At 38.8% G+C, this 18,508-nt stretch overlaps 1 protein-coding gene across 1 annotated transcript in view; it reads left to right on the top strand.

The window, feature by feature from the left end:
• Positions 1-18,073, top strand: part of LOC126456189 (brachyurin-like) — a 31,643-nt gene extending 13,570 nt beyond the window's left edge. Inside the window, exons 5-7 of the mRNA XM_050091943.1 lie at positions 4,787-4,885; positions 15,409-15,548; positions 17,900-18,073. Of these exons, the coding sequence (XP_049947900.1) occupies positions 4,787-4,885; positions 15,409-15,548; positions 17,900-18,073 (413 nt within the window). The remainder of the gene's footprint in view (positions 1-4,786; positions 4,886-15,408; positions 15,549-17,899) is intronic.
• Positions 18,074-18,508: the final 435 nt, after the last annotated feature.

The following is an 18,508-nucleotide window of genomic DNA, read 5'->3' as shown; positions in this document are numbered from 1 at the left end:
AAAATTGTCACCGACAAACACAGGCTCCAACGTCTCGCGCTTGAGATATGGCGTGAGGTTTGCCTGAAAGATTTTGAATGTCATCACATTGCTAGTATAGGTTGGTCCCGTTCAAAAGTGTAATTATTTCTGTGCAAGCGAATCAAATTGGAATGAACTATTGTAGATTTAAATCTATGAAGAGAGAAGCAGAAGGGAATTTATTTTCGGCAATTATCACAAAGCTAAGACGCGATTTTTTACTTTTTCTATTTTTTATGAAAAATGGATAGCCACCGTTATTTGTTAGATTTTAACTGAACTTTATCTTGTGGTCGAGTCTCTTTTTAAGAAATTTGACAGCGACAGCATTGTGAGATCTTGTCCTTGTTCTCCAAAGTGAAAGTAATTCAAAATACATAGAATTTGGAGCTATGACACGCAGAATTTATCGATTTATCATACTCTTAAATATTTTTATAGTCGAAATTGTTACACTTTCCTCTTAATCACAGTTCCCGTTTAAAAACGCTGTAGAACGAAGACGACTTCTCAGAGTGAAGTCAAATTTCAACAGCATATTATTGACGCAGGGTGAAACGACATGGAACCAACTAGTTTTAACGAAAATTTGACCAATAGCTGTCGCTATAAGCGTCAGAATACGCACACTAACAGGTGCACGGCACACATCCTGAAGGCCCAACATAACTGTCTCTATGAAGGATCGCCAGCTGCTGGTAAAACTCTTTTACAAGGACGGTGGGCATGCGCCAGTAGCCCTGCAGAATCTCCAGACACTCAAGACTATGAAAAAAGGTATTGGTCCAATGTCTCCTAAGGGTCTAGAGAAAATCACTACAAAATTCGAAAATACAGGATTTTTTTAAAAAAATTGCGTTGTAATCAGAGGGAGGAAAGCAGTTCTTCCGACATGTGTCACAACATGGTCACAGAATTGCAGGAGGGATCGATCGGTGCTGTGCAAGCATTCAGTGCACACGGAATTGCCCGAACAATGGACATGCCTACGACCACAGTGCATAAAATCCTACAAAATATCCTGCACTACTGTCCTTACAAAATCACCTAAGTTCAGAAGCTACCTTCTGCTGACCTGCCAGCAAAACAATCGATCACTTTGGAATTTCTTGCTCGCGTGGAAGTGGACAATGAATGACCACGGACCATTCTGTGGACAGAAGAAAAACATTACCGTCTCCAAAGACATGCCAATACGCAGAATTGCAGAATATGGACACAGAAAGTCCGCACGCACATCAACTTGGTACTACTTCACTCTTCTAAGTTGATTCTGTCGTGCGCCGTCGTTTGTTGAAGGGTCGTATTTTTTCGAGGATATGAGGCCTGTATCGTCACTGATAAACGCCATGTGTGTTCCATTCCAACCCTTCAACAGCGTGGATGTGTGGGGTAAGATCATTTTCATGCAAGATGGAGTTCCCTAGCACATTGCACAGCCAGTGAATCGTCTGCTGCAGAGGCATTTCGAAAACGCTAGAATTATCAGCCGTCATTTCTCTACGGCCTCACCGTCGAGATCACCTGATCTTAATTCGTGCGACTTCCGACTGTCTGAACGATGTTGTGTTCAGTGCTCCAGTTACGAACGTAGCTGAACTGAAGGCACGCATTGCGCAACGCATTCTGAACGTGACCCCTGAGACACTCCGATCTGTTGTGGAATACCTTGTTTCACACTTTCAACTTGTTGCAGAAAATGGTGGAAAGCGTATTTAACATGTCTTGCTCCAGTCTCACGGCAGATAAAGGCCAATGACATTTTGCTTTTTATGTGGCTTTTCGATCTCGATTTTTCCCATCTGATGTGGTACGATGTTGTCATGGTGGACGGTCTTACCTAGGAGTGCCACAACTGCTGACTCCCGAACTTTTGCAGTCATACATCTGAATAGTACGGCTGGTGTAATGAGCAACTCAAACCACACCTGTTGTGCTACGATTCATCTGTCACTTGTTGCATAACTGCATTTACGCAAAGACGCTTACAGAGTCGCCTTGTGGTAAAATTTTCACGCATGTGTGTGTGTATGTGTGTGTGTGTGTGTGTGTGTGTTCCATGTCATTTCCCCCTGTCAATAATATGCTTTCCAAATTTGATGTCTTTCTAATCAGTGGTTCTCTAACTGCAATGTTTTGAAACAGGAAATTTAATGCGAAAACCCTATACTTTGTGCAGTAACATTTTCTTTTATTTTTTTCTTCCTTATGGGAAGTAAAATATTAATCGCAAATACAGGTGGACATTCTGTACATCATAGGTGCTAGTAGTTCAGTTTTCGGTCCTGACTATTTCAAAGTAGACACAGTGGCCTTGATATTTGTGAAGTACGGAGGAAATGACTCAAACTGTCAGGGACAAGTCTTATGCGCCGATGAATTTTGCTCTAAATGTCTATAAGTCGACTGAATGTCAGCACACTCTATCTAGAAACATGTCTCTTAATTATGTGGTCAGGCTGAAAGGTATTAATTCCTCATAACAGTGTAAATCCTGTGGCCGGGGGTTTCTAGGCGCTTCAGTCCGGAACCGCGCTGCTGCTACAGTCGCAGGTTCGAATCCTGCCTCGGTCATGGATGTGTGTGATGTCCTTAGGTTAGTTAGGTTTAAGTAGTTCTAAGTCTAGGGCACTGATGACCTCAGATGTTAAGTCCCATAGTGCTTAGAGCCTTGAACCACTGAACAGTGTAAATCTTTATTTTTCAACATGAAAATGTATCTTATTGCTGTGAAAGTTTATTGTTAGGAGGCCAACTGCGTTGCCCCAGTGGTAACACCGGTTCCCGCCAGAATACCGAAGTTAAGCGCTATCAGGCTTGGCTAGTACTTGGATGGATGATGGTCCGGTGCTGTTGGCAAGTGTGTTTCACTCAGCCCTTATGAGGCCAATTGAGGAGCTATTGGAGGAGTCGCCGCTCTGCTCAAATAAACTGCCAACGCCTGGGAGTGTGGTGTGCTAACCATATGCCTCTTCATATCCACATTCAGTGACGCCTACGATCTGAGAATGACACGGCGGTCGGGCGGCACCGATGCGTCTTCAGAGGCCAGTTGAGACATTTTTATTATCAAAGATTGGTAGCATGAAAACCATAATTATAGATTTGTGGTACTAATCGACGAAAAGCAATGGTAAACGGAACTTGAATAAAACCACTAACAGATGTTAACTGATAATTTATTCACAAGACCGGTTTTGATACGTTAAAGCAGCGTCTTCAGGTGATAGTACATAGAAAATAAAGCAAGCTTGTACTCTATACAAGTTAAAAAAGAAGGATAGCCACTAAAAATAAAACTGAATGAAAAGTACTTACAGTAGTGTCACATAATTAGCAAACGGAAAGGCCATCAAATTTCGTAGTCACAGAATCCAACATTATGATGAGGGGGAGAAGTCAATAAATTATAACGAAAAGAGCATTGGGGCGAATAGTGCAGGAGAGGAAGCAATATGGCAAAAAGAACCGTAGTTAAATGAAATAAATAACATTAAAACAGAATATAAGAAACATAAAATAACATATCATCAGTAGAGCGTCTTTCTGAGAAACGTAATCCGTTAACCAGCCCCGTTACTACAAGGATAAAGAAAAACCACCTGGAAAAAGGGATGTAAGATTAAAAATCGAGGAGGAGGAGGTTAATTAAGTTATTGGGCCTACATGTGCATCCATGTGCAAATTGATTGCAGATGAAGAACTAAAAGTATCAAAGACTATAAACTTTGTTTAAGGCATTCGTCAATAAAAATCAAGGCGGAACCGAAAATACACGTATCACGTAGTAGGGAGCCCCATTTTTAATGGCGAACCTAGGAAACCAGAGGTCAGATTAATAAACCGTCTGACGTAACTTGAGTGTCCAAACATACCAATACAATAAATACACATACTCTGTGTAATTGGTGGTAGCGAGGGTAAAGCACGGGGGCGGTCAGCTGTTTACTAACCTGGGGGGGGGGGGGGAGTCGCCACATGGTTGGAGGCACTGGTGGACGATGGAAGACCACAAAACGTGACGGGCGCGGCGGGATTTTGAGTCCGGAACCCCGCTGCTGCTACGCTCGCAGGTCCGAATCCTGCCTCGGGCATGGATGTGTGTTACGTCCTTATGTTGGTTAGCTTTAAGTAGTTCTAAGTCTAGGGGACTGATGACCTCAGATGTTAAGTCCCATAGTGCTTAGAGCCATCTGAACCATTTGAAGTTGTCCCTCTCGTGGAACGGCCGTCCGTCTACCTTAGTTACAGTTACGGTAAACTTATCACTGTAGAAAAGTTCTGGTTTAGTACACAATCATACAATCACGATTCTCGTTAATGAAAAGTGAAATTTCTTTTCAGTTCAGTTAAATCGTTAAGTAAAGTAATGTGTTTATGATTGTAACTAAGTTTCTAGAAGGACGTAGCTATTACTAAGTCGTTTCAAAGCTGTTGATAGCACCGTATACATTTATTAACAACCGTATATATCATATTACTATCGCACATAAATAATAACAAGACATTTACTACAAATAACATATTTCTTCCGTAGCTCTCGTTATGTCAAGTTTATGTTACCAAATAATGTTTTCCTCCCACTATTAGAATCTGAAAATGTTCATTTTAAATAACTTAAACGAGAAATGCTTCCTCTCCTGACCATTTCTAGTGATGAGACTGCTGGTTGTGTACGAACCAATAGAAATACAGATAATTCGCATGGACGAATACGGCCAGATTGAGTACTTTATCTAACGCTTGCTTGTGCCTCTCGTTGCAGACTATGTGAAGCCTATCAAGCTGCCATCGAGGTCGCAGGTCAGCGAGACTTTCGCCGGCTCCGACGCCACCGTCACTGGGTGGGGACTCACCAGCAACGGTGAGCTGCTTCTGCGTCTACATCTACATCTACACTGCGTAGATCACAGATAGAAATGTACTTAATGGGGAGAGAGGTACTAAAGTTCATGGAAGTACCTCTTTTGTAGGCTAAGATCAGTATCCAATGATACAACAATGAATGAAATTAAGCTTAATGAGAAGCTCAGACCGGCAGGTACTAGAGACATTAAAATATCACAAGATTCTCATAAAAGTAAATGAAAAATAATGTTAGTATATTGGAATATCCGAGGATTAAAAGACACTGTAGGTGATCTTCTTGTTTGTTTGGAAGATTTAGAAACTGAGGGTGGAATAGTTGTACTATGCCTGTCTGAATATCACATAGTCAAACATATATAAATGGTAAATGTAGCTGAATATAATTTTTCAGCACATGTAGGTAGAGACACTATGCACAGTCAGTCAATGTCAAGGAAATTCACCAACGGGTGTTATTTTAAGATGTTATTTTATTTTATTTTGAAGAATACCAGTTACAGCATTTCACTATGCCATTTCAGGCCCCATATGCAATATGGACCAACAGAGACTATGGAGAGAGGAAGAGTTGGCATATATGCACACTGTGAAACGTTTTTAGAGCAAAACACAGAAACATGTGCCTGAAAGCTTAATATAAATAATGGTACTTTTATAATTGTAGCTGTGTACAGATCACCATTGGAAAACTTTCAGTTGTTTCTGAAAAACTTGGATTATTTGTTGTGTTATCTGCCAGACAAAGCAAATTATTGTATTTGGGGATTTAAACACAGATTTTCTGAAAGAGCTTGATAGAAAGAATGACCTTCAAGTATTACTTGGTTCTTTCAATTTGACTACTCGGATAGTACAGGAAAGCAGCACACTGATAAATATTGTTTTTATAGACAAATATAAATTTAATCAAATAAAAGCTTTTCCTGTTAAGAATGGTCTTTCTGATCATGATGCAGAGCTAGTTAAAGTAAATGACATAGCTCCATACAATAAAGTAAACAGTCCTCCAAAATAGCGTGCTCAATTACCGAACTAACAATTGCAAATTTTAAGGAAAGCTTGCAAGAATTAGACTGGTATGAGGTGTATGGGGAACCAGCTGCTAATTTATAGTTTAACCTATTCCATCATACCTTTATGAGCATATTTCAAAATAGTTTCCCTAAGAAAACAGTGAAACGTAATAGTAAGAAACCATCTAAAACGCTGAAGCTTACTAGAGTGATAAAAAATCTTGTGGACAGAAAAGGGAAACGTATCTTGTAGCTAAAGTGAGTAATGACCCAAAGATAGTCGAACATTATAATAGCTACTGCACTGTGTTAAGAAAAGTCATTAAAAAATCCAGAAGCCTGTGCATTATGTTTAAGATTAGCGCCTCTGATAATAAAATTAAAACAATTTGTAATACTGGTAAAAGGAAAACAGGGCATCCAATAGCACAAAAAGACTGTGATTCTATCAGAATTATTGAAAAATTTGGTATCAAAAAGTCAGAAGTGAAAAATACTTTTAATAATTCTTTTCTAAGTGTTGTAGAGAAAATGGGATCCAGCTGTTCTTCAGAAAAAGCAAGGCTTTGTGTGGAAAAGGCAATATCTATGTAATATGATAAAACTGAAATGCAGCCGCCCTTTTCTGCTGAAATTAGGAAAATAATAAATTCACTCAAAAATAAAAGCTCGCATGGAATTCATGTCATTTCCAACAGAATAATAATAGCTTGTTTCCATCAGATAAGGAGGAATCTCAGACATGTTTGTGGTAGATCACTGAAACAGAGCATTTTTTCCAGACAAACTTAAATACGCTACTGTTAACCATTGCATAAAAAAGGGGATAGATCTAACGTTAACAACTATCGCCCATCTCGCTTCTGACAACTTTATCCAAAGTTCTTGAAAAAAGTAATGTTTTAAGGAGTAACTTCACATATTTGTATAAATCAATGATTTCCAGAAAGACTTTCCAACAGAAAATGCTATATATGCTTTTACTAAAATATTAAATGCTCTGAATAACCGAACACCACCCAGTGCGATAATCTGTGTTATCTGAAAGGCTTTTGGCTGTGTGAATCATGAAATTCTTCTACAACACCATAAGTATTGTGTATGAATGACACTCTGCACAAATGTTTTAATTCCTATTTAACTGGAAGAATGCAGAAGGTTGAAATTAACAGTATAGATAGTCTCCAAACATCAGCAAAGTCCTCTAACTAGGGAGACATCAAGAGCAGTGTCCCACATTCTTGGGTCTCTTATTGTTCTTAATATGTATTAATGATTTGCCACACTATATTCATGAAGATGCAAACCTGGATGTTTTTGTTGATGATAAAAGTATAGTTATCACGCCCATCAAAGAAGCATTAGCTGAGGAAATAGTAAATAATCAGAAAATTTACCAAGTGATTCCCCACAAATGGACTCTCACTAAATAATGAGAAAACACAGTTTATACAGTTCTGTACATGAAATGGTATAAACCCATTGACAGACTTTCAACCAAAGCCTTTTGCTAAGGCAGAATATTCAAGACTTCTGGATGTGTACATTGGAGAGAAATTCAAGTGGAAGGAACACATTGATGATCTGCTGAAACGTTTGAATTCAGCTACTTATGCAATTAGGTTTGCTGTAAATTTTGATGATAAACATATCAGTAAATTAGCCTATTATGCCTGTTTACATTCACTGCTTTCATATAGCATCATCTTTTGTTGTTGTTGTTGTGGTGGTGGTGGTGGTCTTCAGTCCAGAGACAGGTTTGATTCTGCTCTCCATGCTACTCTACTCTGTGCAAGCTTCTTCCAGTACCTACTGCAGCCTACGTCCTTCTGAATCTGCTTAATATATTCATCTCTTTGCCTCACTCTACGATTTTTACCCTCCACGCTACCCTCCAATACTAAATTGGTGATCCCTTGATGCCTCAGAACATGTCCTACCAATCGATTCCGTGTTCTAGTCAAGTTGTGCCACAAATTCCTCTTCTCCCCAGTTCTGTTCAGTACCTCCCCATTAGTTACATGATCTACCCATCTAACCTTTAGCATTCTTCTTTAGCATTTTCACCTCCAAACATGGCTACACTTTCAGAAAAGGCTTCCTGACACTTTAATCTATACTCGATATTAATAAATTTCCCTTCTTCTGAAACGCTTTCCATGCCATTGCCGGTCTACATTTTATATCCTCTCTACTTCGACCATCATCAGTTATTTTGCTCCCCAAATAGCAAAACTCATCTACTACTTTAAGTGACTTATTTACTATTCTAATTCCCTCAGCATCACCTGAGTTAATTCGACTACATTCCATTATCCTCGTTTTGCTTTTGTTGATGTTCATCTTACATCCTACTTTCAAGACACTATCCATCCCATTCAAGTGCTCTTCCAGGTCCTTTGCTGTCTCTGACAGAATTACAATGTCATTGGTAAACCTCAAAGTTTTTGTTTCTTCTCCATGGATTTTAATTCCTACTCCGAATTTTTCTTTTGTTTCCTTTACTGCTTGCTCAATATACAGATTGAATAACATTGGTGATACGCTACAAACCTGTCTCACTCCCTTACCAACCACTGGTTCCCTTTCATGTCCCTCGACTCTTATAACTGCCATCTGGTTTCTGTACAAATTTTAAATAGGCTTACGCTCCCTGTATTTTACCCCTACCACCTTTAGAATTTGAAAGAGAGTATTCCAGTCAACATTGTCAAAATCTTTTTCTAAGTCTACAAATGCTAGAAACGTAGGTTTTCCTTTCCTTAATTTTTCTTCTAAGATAAGTCATAGTGTCAGTATTGCCTCACGTGTACCAATATTTCTACGGAATCCAAACTGATCTTCCCTGAGGTCGGCTTCTACAAGTTTTTCCATTCGTCTGTAAGGAATTCGAGTTAGTATTTTGCAGCTGTGACTTATTAAACTGATGGTTCGGCAATTTTCACATCTGTCAACACCTGCTTTCTTTGGGATTGGAATTATTATATTCTTCTTGAAGCCTGAGGGTATTTCGCCTGTCTCATACATGTTGCTCACCAGATTGTAGAGTTTTGTCAGGACTGGCTCTCCCAAGGCTGTCAAAAATTCTAATGGAATGTTTTGTACTCCCGGGGCATTGTTTCGACTTAGGTCTTTCAGTGCTTTGTCAAACTCTTGGTGCAGTTTCATATCTACCATTTCATCTTCATCTACATCCTTTTCCATTTCCATAATATTGCCCTCAAGTACATCGCCCTTGTATAGACCTTCTATATACTCCTTCCACCTTACTACTTTCCCTTCTTTGCTTAGAACTGAGTTTCCATCTGAGCTCTTGATATTCATACAAGTGGTTCTCTTTTCTCCAAAGGTCTCTCTAATTTTCCTGTAGGCAGTATCTATCTTATCCCTAGTGATATATGCCTCTACATCCTTACATTTGTCCTCTAGCCATCCCTGTTTAGCCATTTGACACTTCCTGTTGATCTCTATTCCTTCTTGCCTGCTTCATTTACAGCATTTTTATATTTTCTCCTTTAGTCGATTAAATTCAATATATCGTCGCCTACCACAGGATTTCTACTAACCCTCGTCTTTCTACCTGCTTGATCCTGTGGTGCCTTCATTATTTCATCTCTCAACGCTGCCCATTCTTCTTCTACTGTATTTCTTTCCCCCCATTCTTGTCAACTGTTCCCTAATGCTCACCCTGAAACTCTCTACAACCTCTGGTTCTGTTAGTTTAGTCAGGTCACATCTCCTTAAATTCCCACCTTTTTGCAGTTTCTTCAGTTTTAATCTACAATTCATAACCAATAGATTGTGGTCAGAGTCTACATCTGTCCCTAGAAATGTCTTACAATTTAAAACCTGGTTCCTAAATTTCTTTCTCATCATTATATCTCCAGGCCTCTTCCACGTACACAACCTTCTTTCATCATTCTTGAACCAAGAGTTAGCTTTTCGTCACCTATTCATCATTAAGAGAAAAAGTATTCATTGCACAACAGTGTGTAACCAGAATAATAGCTGGAGCTCATCGAAAATTATGGTACCTTGACAACAGATATATTCACTTATGAAATTTGTTATTAACAACTCATCCCAATTCAAAACTAAAACCAAAATACATAGCTACAACCTTAGATGATCTTCAGCGTTCTGTATTCAATCTGACTGGCACAGAAAGGAGTGCATATGCTGCCACAAAAGTCCTTGGTCATTCACCAAATAACACTAAAAGTCTGACTGATAGTCAACCAGCATTTAAGAACACATTAAAAGAATTTCTCAATGACAACTCCTTTTTCTCAATACATGAACTTTCAGATATAAAACAGTAAACAAAAAAAGTAATATAGAGTAAAGAAATGTTATGTGAAACTGACATGTCACACATCATCACAAAATGTCATAGTCCTGATCTAAGGAACAAGTAATAATGTATTGTATCAACACAGACTACCTGCAATTGTACTACATATTAGGGCTTGTTCCTATGCCACTCACATAAGGGTCGTGAAATGAATGATACAGGATCCATAAGCAGATGATTGCAATGTATTTCTAGATTCTTCACTATTCTTCAGAATATCAGGTGATTAAAAAAAAGTAGATGAGCTTCTTGTTTGTATAGAAGATTTAGAAACTGATGGTGGAATAGATGTACTATGCCTGTCTGAACATCATGTAGTCACAGGTATGGAAATGGTAAATGTAGGTAGATATAAGGTTTCAGCCATGTAAGAAGAGACACTATGGAGAGAGGACGAGTTTACATATACGATAAAATCAGTCGTACTGTGAAAAATTTGGAAACTAAAAAATTTTGCATGGATCAACACATAGAAGCACGTAAATGTGAGCTTAAACTAAATAAATGCACTTTTATAATTGTAGCCATGCATAGGTCCCCATTGGGAAATTTTCAACTATTTTTGAAAAACTTGTATTCCCTGTTGTGTTATCTGTCAGACAATGGAAACCAAATTATTGTTTGTGGGGATTTAAACGTAGATTTTCTGAAAGAGTCACATAGGAATCTTGACCTTGAAGTATTATTTGGTTCTTGCAATTTGACATCAGTTATTGATTTTCCTACTCGGGTGCTACAGGAAAGCACCACACTGATAGATAAAATTTTCACAGACCAAGATGAATTTAATCAAATAAAAACTTTTCCTGTTAAGAATGGTCTGTCTGATCATGATGCACTGCTAGTTACAATATATGGCACAGCACCATACAGTAACGCAAAACAGTCCTCCAAAATAGTGCATTCCATTAACGATTTAACACTTAAGAATTTTAAGGAAAGTTTGCAACACAGACTGAGATGAGGTGTACAGGGAACATGATGCTAATTTAAAATTTAACCTATTTCATGATAAATTTGTGAGTATATTTGAAAAGTTTCCCTAAGAAAACAGTGAAATATAATTGTAAGAAACGATGTAAAAAGCAATGGCTTACTAAAGGGATAAAAATATCTTGTAAACAGAAAAGGCAAATGTATCTTATAGCTAGGAGGAGTAATGATCCCAAAACAATGAAACATTATAAAAACCACTGCACTGTATTAAGGAAAGTTATTAAAAAGCGCATTATGTCTGAGATTAGCACATCTGATAATAAAATTAAAACAGTTTGGAATATTGTGGAAAGAGAAACAGGGCAACTGAGAGCAAAGGAAGAATGTATTTCTATCAAACACAATGAAAAGTTTGTTAACAAGACGTTAGAAGTAGGAAACATTTTTAATAATCATTTTTTCAGTGTTGTAGAGAATATAGGTTCCGGCTATTCATTAGAAATGCAAGGCAGTATATGGAAGAGGCAGTACCTACGCAATTGGATAAAACTGAAATTGAATCCGCCTCTCCTACTGAAATTAGGAAAATAATAAATTCACTCAAATGTAAAAGCTCACATGGAATTGATGGCATTTCCAAAAGAGTATTAAAACCGTGTTCCCAACAAATAAGTAGGATTCTCAGCCACATATGTAGCAGCTCACTCAAACAGGGAATTTTACCAGATAGAGTGAAACATGCTATTGTTAAACCATTGCAGAAAAAAGGGGATAGATCTGATGCAGACAACTACTACCCAGTCTCACTTCTGACAGCTTTTTCCAAAATTCTTGAAAAAGTCATGTATTGAAGAGTAGCATCACATATTTGTAAAAATGAAGTACTAACGGAAAGTCAATTTCGTTTTCAGAAAGGCTTTTCAACAGAAAATGCTATATATGCTTTCACTGATCAAATATTAAATGCAATGAGTAACTGAAAATCACCCATTGGGATATTTTGTAACCTCTCAAAGGCTTTTGATTGTGTGAGTCATGAAATTCTTATAGATAAGCTTAAGTATTGTGGTATGAGTGGGACAGTGCACAAATGGTTTGATTCATACTTAATTGGAAGAATCCAGAAGGTTGAAATTAACAGTACAGATAGTCTACAAAAACCAACAGAGTCCTCTAACTGGGGAGGTATCAAGAATCGTGTCCCCAGGGTTCAGTCTTGGGTCCCGTATTGTTCTTAATATATATTAAGGACTTGCCACTCTATATTCATGAAGGTGATGATGCAAGTATAGTAGTCACACCCAAGAAGCAAGAATCAGCTGAGGAAATTGCAAATAATGTCTTTCAGAATTATTAAGTGATTCTCTGCAATTGGACTCTCACATAATTTTGAGAACAAAATAGTTTATACAATCCCGTACAGTAAATGGTTTAACACCATTGATAAATATAGACTATGAATGGAAGTCTGTTGCTAAGGTAGAATACTCAAAATTTCTGGGTGTGTGCATTGATGAAAAATTGAATTGGAACAAACACATAGATGATCTACTGAAACAGTTAGACTCAGCTACTTATACTATTAGGGTTCCTGCAAATTTTGGTGATATATATATCAGTAAATTAGCCTACTATGCCTATTTTCATTCACTGCTTTCATATGGCATCATATTTTTGGGCAATCCTTCATTAAGAGAGAAAGAATTCATTGTACAAAAGCGTGTAATCAGAATAATAGCTGGAGCCCACCTAAGATCACCTTGCAGACATTTATTTAAGGAACCTGGGATATTCACAGTACCTTTACAATACATGTATTCACTTACAAAATTTGTCATTAATAACCCATCCCAATTCAAAAATAACAGCGAATTGCATAGCTACAATATTTAAGGAGCTCGGGACATTCACAGTACCTTTGCAATACATATATTCACTTATGAAATTTGTCATTAATAACCCATCCCAATTCAAAAATAACAGCGAATTACATAGCTACAGCACTAGAAGAAAGGATGATATTCACTATTCTGGATTAAATTTCACTTCGGCACAGAAAGGGGTGAATTAAGCTGCCACAAAAATCTTTGGTCATTTTCCAAATAGTATTAAAAGTCTGACAGATAGGCAACCAACATTTAAAAGCAAATTAAAAAAAAATTCTGATTGACAACTCCTACTCAATAGATGAATTCTTAGATATGAAGTAGTAACTGTAAAAAAATTAATTAATTAATTATTTTGTGATAAGAAAACTTATGTTAAAGCAACACAGTCCACATCACTATGAAATACCATTTCCATGATATATAGAACAAGGATTAATGAATGTATGCATGTATCTATGTACTGGTTCTTGAGAATTTATAAGAAGAGAGGTTTCCGCGAAATAGGAGAAATGAATTCAGAATTGTGAATATGATTAGACTGCAACTCACAATTTTTTAGTGACAAATGAAATTCTGGGCCACACCAGGGCCCAAACTTAGATTTTCTGCTTTACGCACTCAGTTGCCTTAACCACTTTGGCTATCCAAGCATGTGTCCAGGACTGACCCAAATTTCCATATGCCACTAAGTGTCTATATCCTGCACTCGTACAATTGCTGTGATTCCTGCACAGAGTGAGACATTACTATTGTTGTGGCCTGTCTAGGCATGTGATACTGTTTGCAATGCTGTGTTTTCGATGTTCTGTGCAATGTCCTTCAGACATGCGTACGTGGAAGCATACTCAGACAGCCAAAGTGGTTAAGGCGATTGTTGTGTATCCCTTCACAGTGGTAAGGAGAGGTGGGCTACGGAGTGGTGTGGCAACTGCCATGGTGGGAAAGCTGAACAAGACCAGAAATGATTAGGGAACAAGTAACACAGCAAACAGAACATTTACTTAACTTGTATGTCTCCAAATGTAGGAAGATGCATAACAAATGATGCAACAAGAATAGAGTCCAGCTACTGATGTCAACATAGATGAGTTGTTCCAGACTACTGCAGGAACTATGGTGTCAGGGCCTAGATCTGCCGGCGTTAGCTTAGCGACATGTGGCGATGTGGCTCCGAGTGTGAGTGGGTTTAGTCATTGCTGCCAACCGCCCTTCATCGTGGTGGCAGAGGGCGCTCATGGTACAGAGCCAGTGAAGGTGTGGCTTATCTGGCACACACCACTGGGGCCGCTTGATTCCACACGACCGCTATTGACATTCAACGGAAACTTTCAATTCCATTACCAATGTAATGATTCTCATAGCGTGGTATCGATACATGATACAACAGCGACCACACATGTAAAGCGGGAACTCTGGGTTTGAGCTTTGATCTGGCACAGATTTTCGTTTGTCACTAATGGTGGAGTTGCGTTATGACTGCATTCGCAATTCCGAATACATTTCTTCCGTTTCATATAGCTGCTGATCGTAGCAGTGCCAGGTCTTCAAATATGTATGCACATCTTAGAGACATTATATACTAAACCAAAAAACAGACACTGCAAATAGCATTTTACAGAATAGTTCCCTTCCGTATTAAGAGTGTTTGTCAGTTTAGGCTTTTCAGCATCTTCATGATGCATTCACATAGCTAAAAGAATGCTTCGAACATTCGTCCTACCTTTCTTTGCTCTCATTCAATAACCTCTGCTAGTCTAGTATGGTACGGCTCCCACACATTTGAGCAATATCCTAGAATGACCTCATGAGTGTTCTGTAAGCAAGACCACTGACTTTTCATGTTGCTTTCCCTGTTTCATTTTACAGATTCTGATCATGGCACAACTCAAAGTGTGATGTGGAAGAAACATTGAAATGAAATTGAATAATGAAACTATTGCAATTCATCTCACATTATAGTGATGCTAATCATGTCATGTACCATTACGTGAGCAGCGGAAAGCAATATAGAAGGAACTAAAAATTATGTAAACGAGTGAAATGTATATTTTACTTTCCCTATGTCTAGACTTATTACACTTGATTTAGTTGTAATACTATATACATAGTTCTAAACATCAGATGCAAATAACACTGCTTTCAGAGACTTAACATAAGTTCTGCGAGGCAATGCCCAATAATTTCATATAATGATTTACAATAAATTTAAAGTATCGCTTGGAGAAGATAAAAAATCTCATTTTATTATATCATACATTCGCATGTCCTAGAAAGTGAAGTTGTCATGCTGACGTATTCACATTTGCACTCTTTACCTTGTTTCCAGATGCATGGAATGTTGCTGGATATCTTCAATACGCTGATGTACAAATCTGGGATAACGCAGACTGCCAGGCTATATACGGTGAACTTGTCGATTCCAATGCGATCTGTGCAATGGGCACTAATGGCCAGCATACTTGCTATGTAAGTATACGTTTCACAAAGAACATTCGGAAAGTAAGGGACATTTTCTTACACCAGAAAGTTTATAGAAGGTACTACAGAAATACATTGCACACCATTCACCACATGTTTTCATTAAATTCTTCACAGAGTCGCCTCCACCACCGACACAGTCGTCGATTTAAGTAGTCTCTCCTCTTAAAATTACTTCCCTCATACAAATCAGTCCCGATATGGCCGTGAGTTTGCTCTGCACCCTTTAAACGCTTAAGAACGAGGTATTCCATTTTGGAAAAATATGGAGTTCTAACGTTTCCTTGTTAGAAATTTAAGGAAGATCAAATGATATCTGGCACATGTCAACCTGCTATGATTTCTTTTGCTACCTCAAGGAATGCGAGCGTGAATTAATGTCCGTGTAAGAAAGTTAGTTTCTGCCGCTGTTTTGGATTACCAACGGCCGAGTTTTCTACAATATCCGTGTAGATTTGTCATTTACATGCAATACGTAAGTGGTTTTCGTTCCACTATGAAAATTAGTTCCCTAGAAGAGATGCTGGACATGTTGTTTTACAGCTGCGTTTAATTTGTGGATACACGGGCTCCGATTGCCACATGATTCCAAAAGTGCTGTAACGTTTGAGCAAAATTGCTGTTGACAATTAATCAGAGTACTTCACGTCTCGTAAGCTAATTCCCCCCAAATCCCTCTATTTTTTCGACTCTCATTACATGCTGCTTCATATCATACGGAATTCTCAAAGACTGAGTATTATTCCGTAATCCTGATCGCGTGTGTATTCTCAAGTACCCAGACTGTACTACAATGTTCACTTCTCTCACAAATATCATTGCTGTGTTGCAGTTTTCGGAGAAAATATTGTTTGTATTTTCAGACGACCGCAGTCTTCATTGGCCTCAAGCACATTTAATGATTGAAACCCCATTAAAATTATGGTTTCTGACATGAGACAACATTTACGAAATGGTTATTATGGAGAGACATAATAATGACACGAAGTCATTAGAAAGAGAAATAGATACAGAATCTAAAGCAACAGTGGTTGATTCAGTAGGTTTGATTGAAGGCATTTTTAACAGAGGCAAGAGAGGCTGTTAGCCTAGTGAAGGGAGACAGCAGATTTTTTGAAAAACACTGTGGCTTTTGTCCCAATAAAGATGAGATATAAGGAAGAAGAAAAATCAGATATTCATATCTCATCGACAACAAACTCATTAGGGACAGATAACAAGCTCCGATTGTTTCGAAAACAGGGAAGGAAATCGACCGTGTCCTTTCAAAGGAACCATCCCGGCATCTGTGTGGAACGCTTTAGGGGAATTACGGGAAATGCAGATCTGGACGGCCGGGAGCGAATTTGAACCGTCGACCTCCCAAATTCTACTCCACTGTGCTAATCACTGCACTGATATGGACTGAATACGTCGGTTTAGTTGGAACCGTGGGGTTGGCGGTAATACTGTGAGGGTTTTATTTTGTAGGACTTGACTGTAGAATATGTCGACGTCATAGGGAGTGATCTATAGTTTGCATCCATACGTTGAGATATGTATTCCGTAGCATTAATTTTTTATTTATAGATAATCTTTCTCCTCTCATCGTGGAGTAAAGTTGGAAAACAACATTGCGTTATTTCAGCAATATGAAATTTCCAAGCAGGATGAGAGTCAAGGCTTGACACGATGTTATTGTTCAAAAATGTTCAAATGTGTGTGAAATCTTATGGGACTTAACTGCTAAGTTCGTCAGTCCCTAAGCTTACACACTACTTAACCTAAATTATCCTAAGGACGAACACACACACCCATGCCCAATGGAGGACTCGAACCTCCTCCGGGACCAGCCGCACAGTCTATGACAGCAGCGGCCTAGACTGCTTGGCTAATCCCGCGCGGTGACGTTATTGTCACCATTGGAAGTATTGGTATAGCAGTATCATACAACTGAAGTCCAGCATGGGTTCTTCATTGTAATCTACATCTGACTGCTTCGGTTTCATTTGTGTTAAGTTTGATATTTCACAGCATATACCATTGTGTGATTTTCTGAAGGTGTCGGATTAAATTCATAGTAATGTAGTTGAGGTTCCTATGAGAATTATAAATTGCAATATCGACAGCGGCCAGGGTTGTAAGGTACAATTTTAGTTCGGTTGCTATTAGTATAAATGGAATTTAAGAGCGCATGAAGAACTATGGCTTCTATTGGATTGAGTGAAGTTTCGAATTTGTTGACGGAGATGTAGAAATGTCCGTCAGAGATGACTCATGATTTGGATTATACGAAGTGGATAGTGGTAGTTAAGGAGGCTGCATCTGCAGACATGAACAGCCGACCTTTCTGGTTACAGGGCGACAGCGGTGGCCCGTTGGCGGTGACTGGGTCGGACGGCGAGCCGCTGGTGGTGGGGGTCGTGTCGTGGGGCACGGCCAACGACTGTGAGTCCGGCCAGCCCGACGTCTTCATGCGCGTCACAGCCTTCCTCGACTGGATCGGCGAGAATGCCGGCGTCACCATCTCGTGAGACGGGGCGCCAACGACGGAGCTGTCTAGCACGTGCGAGTGACACACATGATATTGTGGATGCTAATAAATTCAGTTCGTGCTTATGGTTCTATGAACTTAATTCCCCCTTCGCTAGTGGAGTCTCCCCCTGACAACAGTACACCTTTGGTATATTTATAGGACTTTGGCGCGCTTTGGACTGTTTGTGACCTTCGAAAGAAACACAAACACACACTTGAAAAGAGAAACAATTTGCACAACAATAAACCGAACAAACTGATCCATAAAGCTGTAGCGCCAGGAAGGAGAGCAAGTAACGAAATTCATTTATTGTGGGTACACAGTATAGCATAAAGGGCAAATGATTAAATTTACAGATTTCTTTATTTTCTTTCGGCGAGAGGTGTGGCGTCAGTACTCTGGCAGGTTTGATACCCCCTGACACGAATTCCCT

This window comes from Schistocerca serialis, chromosome 2 (assembly GCF_023864345.2).
Source record: "Schistocerca serialis cubense isolate TAMUIC-IGC-003099 chromosome 2, iqSchSeri2.2, whole genome shotgun sequence".
NCBI lineage: Eukaryota > Metazoa > Arthropoda > Insecta > Orthoptera > Acrididae > Schistocerca > Schistocerca serialis.
The sequence above is the reverse complement of the archived record's forward strand: the minus strand, read 5'-3'. Positions and strand labels throughout refer to the sequence as shown.